The following is a 9,882-nucleotide window of genomic DNA, read 5'->3' as shown; positions in this document are numbered from 1 at the left end:
TTTGGAAGGCATCAAATTGGGGAAGGCTTCATTAGAAGATAAATATCTGGATGGAGAGAATGTTCAAAGCTATTTTTGGTGAAACACAGTGGAAAAAGAATGCGGAATATCAGATTCATAATAACCTTAGAATGTTCTCAAGATACAATCCATAATTTTGTAATATTAACATCTCACAACAAACAAACAAAACCCAGCTTTTTTAAAATGGTATTTGGAATTACGATGGTCCTTTTTCTACAGCAGAGACAGGGCAGCCTAAAGTGAGTATCTTCCCTCACACTGGTGGTAAGGTTAAAAAGCTACCTGAAATTGGTTCCTGTGGAAGGAGACAGTTCTTTTCTCCAATTTTGGAATGGCAAGCCAGGAGGAGGACTCAGGGTAACAAAACTTGAAATGTCAGGAATACAAGAGAGACATTACAACTTGCAACTTGTAGATTTGGGGGGGGGGGGGTCAGTGCCTGAGTAGGCTGGATGCCCTGTGTACACTGTAGAAGGACCTTCATGACAAGTCCAATGTACTATTTTCTTACAGTAGACCCAAGGTAATCTTAAGTGGTATATACCAAAATTACACCTTGGCATAGGATAATAGTATCTGGAGGGCCCCTAGTTCTTGCCAGGAACTATTTTCTATAGTACCTTCCTGCTGAAGGATGCTTTGACCAAGGTGTAATCTTATAGTGCTCTATAAGGGTGGGCACAGGATTACATCCCATCCTGATATGCTAGGGAGTCATTAGTATTAAGGGCAGCTGAGTCAGCTGTGCTTATGGAGTGCACCACCTTCCTGTGGGGCAGGCTTATTTTGAGTCTTATAGGCTAGTTTGATGTATACCTTGATTCCCTTGGAAATCATGTTAGGAAGGTTTTGTGGCTGAAGTGCCAATGTTGAAAGTAAACCAGGACATTGTCTGATATTGTGAAATCCTGTTTTGTTCAGGAAGATTTTGATGGTTCATCTAACATCCAATTTGTAATGGCCCAAGTTGGTTAGATGGTTCATCTAACATCCAATTTGTAATGGCCCAAATCCCAATTTGGATTTGGGATTGAGGCAGAACGAAGAGATTATTTCTAGTCCTGGTGGAACACTATATTCACACCAGTAATGAAAGTGTCTAGGTGTAGAGTAATGGTGTTCAGTTGGATAATGTGGCTCTCCTTTTTGGCCAAGACGCACTTCTATTTCTGATATCCACCTGACTATATTGTTATTAGGAACATCCCTTTCCATATCTGGTGTTCTAAGGAAAACCAATGCAAGGGTTTGAACAGGGATGACTGAAGGCTTCTAGTATTAGCTGAAGTCCCATGACAGATACCTGTGGATAGGCCAGCAAGATAGCTCCACTCAACCTGCAGCCATGTAATTGTAAGCAGCTGAATGTGGATAATTGAATCCCCCTTGGCTCAGCAGTTTTGGTGATGCCTGGTGACTTAATGGATGGGAAGTTGACAGAGCAACTAGAATTGAGAGCCAGGGTTTGTTGGCCCAGTTGGGAGTTACCAGAATCAGGTTTCTGGCTTCAAACTAGTTTCAGGAACAGGAAATGAATGGGGGGAAAGATGTATAGCAAGTCTTTGGGCCAGGTGGCATTGAAGGTGTTTGTTGCCTATGCTCCCTAGGATGGGAAGTGTGAGATGAACCGTTCTGTCTTGTGATTGGTAGGAGGTGCTAGAAGGTTCCCAAAGATTGATAAGATTTGTTCAAACAGTCTGGGATTGAAACTGCATTTGCTGCAATTCAAATTTTGGGACCCTGAGCCAGTCTGCCACTGTATTGTGGATCTCCTCAATGTATTCTGCTGTGAGGAAATATATATTGCCCTCAGCCAGACAAGATTTTGTCTGCCTCTTTCATCAGCTGTCTTCATCTCTATGTGGGCTTTGGTGGTCACACATCTGTTCAGATGGCAAGCTGGCCTTTTAGGAGAGTCTGCCACATGCTCAGGGCTAGATATGCTGCATGCAGCACCAAAAGGCTTATGCTACTTTGGGCATCCTCTTGACTCCTGAACTAGGAAGTAGCTGTTTGGTCCAAAGGATAGAAAAACTGGCAAAAGTTAAGGTAGGCAGAGAAGCCCTTGAGGCTGAGGCTGTTAGTTCATGTCCTCTGCACTGCAGTATCTCCATTCTCCTGTCCTCTGAATGTTGGGAATGTACTCCCCATCTTTCCTTATAATGGCCCTCAAAATCAATACTGCCATGGGGGTATCTGCCATAGGGGTTTTGAAGAGGTATAGGGTTGCCTTAGGAAAAGAATAAAGTTTGGCAGCCAGGAAGGAGCCACCCTTTGTTGTTTCATGGATCTCCCCACTCTGTTGAATATTTTTCGGAAGGGAAGGCATGAAGAATGGTTCCTAATCACCAGGAAGACTGCTACCACCAGTAGATCCAGAAGGGGGGCATTTGGGGGGTGCTGTCTCTGGTTTTGAAAGTCTTGCAGACCACCTTGAGTAGTTGTGCAAAATCTGCTTTTTGGAGTAGTCTGGAGGATATAAGGACTGCCCATTGGTCATCTTCCTCATCTACAAAAACTTAACTTCATCCCTCTCCCATTGGGTCTGAAGGAAGATTGATAAAGGAAAAGTGCAGACAATCTGTGATCAGGGTGGTCCTGGCCACGCAGATGTCAGTGAAGCTCATAACCATGCATGTTATCTGGAGAAAGGCAAGGTTGAAACTAGGGATGGGGGATAACATCAGGAATTGACACCAGAAGTCTTTCTAGTTCTGCCTTTGCAGCAGGTGGGACATACCAACTTAATTATGCCCTGGCTCTAGTACAGGAAAATCAAAGTATCCATCAACTTATGAAGAACAAAGCAGGTTAAAATTCTAATAATCCATACTAAGATAAATGCCACCCATTCCTGACTCTTCAGAGGCATGTCAAACTGAAAAAAGAGAGAGATGGAAAGAAGTACAATACAAAAAGATAAGACAGGTAGAACTGCAGCTGCTTTTTACGTTATGGAAGTGAATATGAAGGCTAAAAAAAACTTGACATTGAGAGGTATTTTTACATAAGGCAGACAAAATCAAGCAGTCACACACTCGATACCTATTGAGTTCTATGTCTGCTGGGTTTACATGAGAACCAAAATTTTTAAATCCCAGCATCAGGATTCTCAATGTGCTCATCTGGGCTGAACAATGCAGATATATGCAGATTGTGTGTGTGTGTGTGTGTGTGTGATACTGCAAAGCTTGCTTCTATTATTTAAAGAACACATAAAGGTGGTCTAGGATATTGCACGGTTATAGTTAACATCTAGACATGCATATAATAAATTGTACCTTTAAATAAAAAAGCTGGGGGAATTTGAGTTGCATCAAATCTATGAAATCATAACACAAGTTTGTTCCCTGAGAGTTTTTCTGAAAGGTCTTTGGAATGTAATTATTCTGATGGACGTAAGATGAACGTTGTGAATTTTTCATTTCATAAACAACTCAATTTTATGGCATCATTAAAATAAGTGTGCTGTATTTAAAGAAGCGATAAAAAATTTATCAAAAAATATACCTTTCCAGTATCTCATTCAACTCAACCACAAAATTGGGCACAAAATGAAGATAGCGGACTATAAAACTATATCATACAGAAGTAAAAGATCCATTTTCTCTGAAAGCATGCTATCAGGTTACTGTATTTTTACAATGGAAGCCAAAATCCCCCCAATCCCCACACATAGAGCACCATAGCCACAACAAAGATGTGCCCGAACGAGACTGAAATGAATTAAAAATACCATGGACTGAATCCAGAGCTTTCTTCTGGGGGCAGGAATTACTCTTCCATTCACAGAAGGAACTTCAATCTAATACAGGTTTCTGTTAAAGGGATCAGTTTTCCCCATTCTCCTCTTGTCTCCCTCTGCTACTTTATATATCATCACAGAAATTCTCCTAGTTCTTTAGAGCAGAACTCTGTTAAAGAGTACTACTTAGGATTCAGCTCTGTAGGAATAAATATTCTCTGTCCTGCTTTAGCGAAAATAAGGAATGGTATGTTAGTTTTTCAAAGGACATCTGTGAACAAGAGAGAAATATATAAGATTTGTCCATTCATGTGCTTTTCATTAAATACCTTGCTTTTTATAAAGACCCTCTATATTAAGTGCTTAAGCTGCTATTTCTACCACTACTTATAACTCAAGGACCATCTTTAAAACCTTTAGTATGGTGGGCCAGAAAATTGGGGGAAAAAGACTAGCCAGTTTTTTTAAAAGAAAGGACCCTCTATATTGCATATTGCATTTCCATCGTTGCTCAAAATTAAAGCGCTAGAGTTTTTTCTTTTAATGCAGGCAAGCAATATACTAGTATAGGTTAAAAAAAAAGTGACATGTTGAATTTTACTACTTGCATAGTTCTCCAAGACTTGATTTTAACCTTTACATCAGGTCCAGTTGTATTCCCTTAGGTACACATGATTAACTCCAGTATTAAAGCAGCATAAATTAAAGGAAGTTGGATTGCATGAAGTTTAGTACCATAATCTGGACAGAGTTCATAGAGCCACAATGAAATTTCATTATGCCTATGTAGGAAAACATTTCTATGTTTCATAAACAGAAGTGAACATTTAGTTCTGAAACAGATTTTTTGAAGAGTAGTTTTTATATAGGGGAGTTTTCACTAATAGCCTCTCCTTCCCTCCATAAATGTACCAACAGGTAACAGATATGAAAAACTGTATTAGTTGGTCCTTACACAAACTATTAAGAACTGCTATTTAAAGAAAAGAAATAACCTTTCTAGACCTTGAATAATGTTATTCAATCTCAGCCACTTAACTACTGATTACACTGTCCACTTAATTTTCTGCACATTAATTTCACTTGTAATGTTTTTAATGAAATGCATGCAGATACTTGCCAGGTCTATATTTCTGCTTAGGATTTTAATGTTAATTTCTTATCGGAAAACTGAAATCAGTGGGCAGACCTGTATTTTTCTTCTTTCCATCTATATATTTCTTTTGAACCATGGTTTTGTCCACATGCACACAACTTTTCTCAAACTCAAACTTTGTCCAAGCATATCTGCATATGGTCTGTTACTCGAAGGGGAAGTGTTTTTAACAAGCATTCTTCTACAATTAGACAACTCCGTTTCAGAGAATTACATTCCTCTAGCTCAGCAGGAAGTAACTCCAGATAGTTTCCCTTGAGCTCCAGATGAACAAGGTTGGAAAGCTCACCAACTCGAGGAGACAAATGCATTAGGCTATTATGTCCCAGAAGAAGGTACTGTAGCTTTTTGCACTGGAATAATTCGTCAGGAAGTGCTTCAATCTAAAAGAAACGAGCAGTAAAAATGTTTTCAATTTATAAATCAGTCCTTAATAAGAATATACCATGCAAAGGCAGTATAAGGAATATGCTCCCCCCAATTTATAACAGTACTTGCACTTCCCTTCTCCTGTCATCGGTATAAGTAGTATTAAGAAAATGTATATTTTTGAATAAATTCCTTTACCAGAACAAGACTTATCAAGTAGCAGCACCACATACCTTTTTATTTTGTTTTCTTTCTGTACTTATAATTCATGTCTTCCAACATATAGTAGTAAGATTTTTAGTTATGCTGTCTTTTATATTTTCAAAACAAGCAGAGGATTTTGTATAACTTGTGATAGTTTGCACCATCACTAATACAATTAGTCTGCCATGTTTTGATCAGCAGTTCAGACTATGGAGCACTCAAGGGATATAAAGACAGAGCATTCTAAAATAATGTACTTTGATAAACATATGGGGCACTCTTAGTTCTTCAACTGTCAGCCCTCCTAGGTAGTTTCTGTTTTGGTTCCTTCAAGTCAGTACTTGACTTGACTCCTAGTGACTGCCTGGACTAGTCCCTGCAGTTTTCTTGGCAAGGATTTTCGTAAGTGGTTTGCCATTGCCTCCTTCCTAGGGCTGAGAGTGAGTGACTGGCCCAAGGTCACCCAGCTGGCTTTGTGCACAAGGTGGGACTGGAACTCCTGGTCTCCAGCCTGGTTCCTTAACCACTACACCAAACTGGCTACTAAGTAGACTAGACAATCAACTCCACAGGAAGACTAGAACTATACTTCATTGAGGTAGGCTACAATAAGAGAATCTTGCAAGTCAGATTGTGCTGTCCCTCCCTCCTCCTCATACTCCAGTGAATCAGGGAGGTTTTTGCTTGAGCCACTTCCAAATAATGTGCTCTCCAGGACTTAAAAAATGTTTCAGCCCTCTTGCATATTTCTGTCAAGATCATTTCCCTTACTCTACATCCATAAGCACATTTTTAAATAAGAAATGTGGCCAACTGTGAAAGATGTAACCATGTGACACTCCTTCATATAATCCTGTTTACATCAAGGTAAGCTGACTTGTGGTCCTCCATATATCGCTGAATCTCAACTATCAGCATTTCTACCCAACATGGCCAATTATGAGGGATGCTGGGAACTATATTTTAGCAATGTCTGAATTACCACACCACTTCCTGTTTACAGGGATCTTACTGTGTGCTTTATGCTCCTTAAATAAACATATAAGTGAAAATATATCAATAAAACTGAATGAAGATAAATTACGTCAGCTGAACTTTGCTTGCTGTTAACACACTCAGATCAGAATTCAGTCAAATCTGGGTACAGTATATATGAGAGGAAAGAATAAGGAGGATCTAAAAAGAGTAATATTCCAGAATTCACTTTAAGGCAGTATTAGCTTCTACTTACATGATTCTTTGTCACAGCAAGGTACTGCAAATTTGTTAAATATTGGATTTCATCAGGAATAGAGGTTAGCTTGTTGTAACTCAGATCCAGATGATGTAGCTTTTTGCAAAGAAAGAGCTGTGGTGGGATTTTTTTAATGTTATTGTGATTTAAATAGAGCTGCTCCAAGTTTGCTAAGGTTCCAATCTGCACAGGGATGTAGGAAATTTTATTGTGCCACAATTTCAGGCAAGAAAGATTTTCAAGGTGTTGAAAGCTAATAATTTCTTCTACTGTTCGGAGATTGTTTTCTTTCAAATCTATTTCACGCAAATAGTTTAGGCTGAAAATAGAATGAGGAATGCGCTCCAAATCACAGCTGATCAGTTCCAGGATTCTCAGGTTTAACAGTTTCTTCAAGTTGGTCAACACTAACAGTTTTCTCCCCTCATTGTCAATAGATAATTTCTGTAGTGAAGGCAATTGGTCTGTAACCACCTGAGGTATGCGGGAAAGGCTGTTCTTTAAATGAATTGCTTTCAGATTTACAAGATCCTGAAAACCTTCATTAGAGAAGCCATTCTGGGGTTCTGGCACATAACATCCAGTCAAATACAGTTCCTGTAAGTTTTTTAGATAGAAAACCCAGCGTGGAATCTTTCCCATATCAACAGATTTCAGACGTAGAATTTTTAGATTATCTTCAAGGAAGTGCAGTGCTGGATATTCTACAGTTAATGATGAATGATAAATGTTCAGTTCTTTAAGATTGGATAGCTGGTTTAAAGATGATGGAAGTTTAACCTCAGGAATAAGTTCTAGGGTTAGAACCTCTATCTCTGTGAGTTCAAAGACATCATCTGGAAGACCACTAAGCATAAAAAGATGAAGTTCCATTTTGTCTTGAGGATTTCGTATCAGCTTGCTCTTCAGTCTCTCTAAAGACCATTCATTATTGAGACTAATTTGCTTCAACTTATTTTCACTCACTTCAGAGAGAAATATTGAGAACCGCTTTGAATATAGAGGATCATACTGGTCTGCTAGGTGGAGAATAAACGCAAAATCATTTTTTACATCAGGGATATCACTGTAATTACTCTGCTCCCTCAGCTTCTCAAAAGAATACTGTTTAAGTGAACTTCTCAGCATCCATAACAAACTGTAAGTGCATGTCAGGCCATATAAGATTACCAGGACAACATAAAATGAAGCAAGCACTTTAAAAATTTCAGCCAGCGAATAGACACACTGGTATCGCTTGTAGCCAGTAAAGATTTGAATATCAACTATACAATCAATTTCTAGGTTAATAAAGGTTAAATAATATGGAACATAAATCATTATTAAAATGAATACAATGACCTTGATCACAATCTGTTTTAGGTACACTCTATAAATGACATCCTTCTGCTCAACATGTACCCTGAATCGTTTCACTTTCTCGAATATTGACTTTGCTTGTTCCCCTTCTCTTCTGTCGAGAACATTTGAAGAACTCTCTCTTCCAGCTGTTTCTAGTCCAGTCTGTGAGTAGGACACTGATTGCCTCTTGCTCTCCAGCTCCGTTAAGTTGCTTGGGGAGGAAAGAAATGTTTTAGATTTGGAGAATGGCACAGTCCTCACAGATTGTTCAGCAACTGTTTCTGATAGGGCACGTGTGGTCCAGGGAGAATCAAAACATTTGTGAAGTATGGCTACAAAATGCTCTAGCCTTGAACTGGTGCTGGGATAGTAAAGCCAGAAATTACTGCAAGCTGCAAAAATGAAAGTATGGAGAAGCACTAAGTATGGAAAAAATTTGGCAAACCAATGAAGTTCTCTCTCATAACACACTGCATCAATGTAAGAATACTGCTGCCTGTGAAGGTTAGTCTGGATTCTAAGAGAATGAATTTCTGGTGTTGCAGAGCTGATGGATTCATTGATGTTGCTTTTAACCAGATGCCAAGGCACTGCACAACGATTGTCAAATTCAAGCTTGCAAGGAAGACAACATAACAATCTAGTTTGAGTGAGCTGAAGAGCCCCAGCAAGGACAGCCACAAGCAGCATTATCATGGTAAGATAGTAGCAGAAGACATCCCACCATGGTTTTAAGATGTGGAATGATGCCTGGGCATCTGCTAGACATCTGAGTTCAGTTAACGTGATCATGACTTGCTTATAACGCAGTAGCAACTGGAAAAGAAAAACAAAGGAGAATGCTTAGCTGAGTTATCTGGGTAAAGAGTAAAATTCTATTACACTAAATAAAAATGTAGCTTTAACATTTTAAACATATCAGAATTGATTTATTGAAATAATTGATACATTTATTTATGTTCACGATGTTTATTTAAACATATGTTTACTGCAAGAAACCATAACCTATAGAGAGAAATGCAATTTGTATTTAATTGCAATTTTGTCACAAATGAAACATTTCTACGAATTTGTATAAAGACAAATCTTATCTGTTATTGCATGTATTAACTCAACTGTGGTACAACTGTGGTATGTATTAACTCAACTGTGGTACAACTGTGGTATTGTGAGATATTCATATCCTTTTCAACCACATTCCTTTTGCATGGACAAAGAAAGTGGATTTTCACTGTCCTATTTACAACTAAATGACTTACTCTTCAGAATTAGAAGGATAAACCTATGCCTCAATTACTCAGTGGTCTACAAAGTCAATGTTATTAGCAACATACGAACAAAATACCTTCAGTGTTAGCTATAGATTCAGTTATGGTTACCATTCGTTGAAGTGTTTATGTAGAATTTTTCTACATTATAAAAATTTATTATTATTTTATATCCTACATGTATTTGTTTATTTTACAGTTTTTAGCTTTTTATTGTATTTATGTACTTTTGGGTTTTTCTCTATTAAACTAATAAAAGCAATTTACAGTGCAGTACTGTAAAAATAAATCTATATGCAATTTTAGCTATTTAGTCAAATTTTCTTGGGTTTTTGTTTGTTTGGGATAAAAATTCCCAGGATTTCCCCCTTTTTAATTTCAGTTTTATATGATACATATTATTTATATGGTTAACTGTTAAATACAGTTTGCAAATATTAGTATAATATGAAATGATTAATTTCACATTTGTATTTTTTATTTCTACCATTATGGTATTATTATTTTGATTGTTAAATAATTCAAAGACAATGCTATGAAT

At 37.8% G+C, this 9,882-nt stretch overlaps 1 protein-coding gene across 4 annotated transcripts in view; it reads right to left on the bottom strand.

The window, feature by feature from the left end:
• Positions 1-454: 454 nt before the first annotated feature.
• LRRC8B (leucine rich repeat containing 8 VRAC subunit B) overlaps positions 455-9,882 on the bottom strand; it is a 44,623-nt gene continuing 35,195 nt past the window's right edge. For all 4 annotated transcript variants that reach the window (XM_063298228.1, XM_063298227.1, XM_063298230.1 and 1 more), the window contains 2 exons: positions 6,730-8,889; positions 455-5,308 (listed from right to left, as the gene is read on the bottom strand). In XM_063298228.1, coding sequence (XP_063154298.1) covers positions 5,036-5,308; positions 6,730-8,865 — 2,409 coding nt within the window. In that variant the 5' untranslated portion in view covers positions 8,866-8,889 and the 3' untranslated portion in view covers positions 455-5,035. The remainder of the gene's footprint in view (positions 5,309-6,729; positions 8,890-9,882) is intronic.

Source organism: Candoia aspera, chromosome 3 (genome assembly GCF_035149785.1).
Source record: "Candoia aspera isolate rCanAsp1 chromosome 3, rCanAsp1.hap2, whole genome shotgun sequence".
NCBI lineage: Eukaryota > Metazoa > Chordata > Lepidosauria > Squamata > Boidae > Candoia > Candoia aspera.
This window is presented reverse-complemented; position numbering and strand designations above follow the sequence as displayed.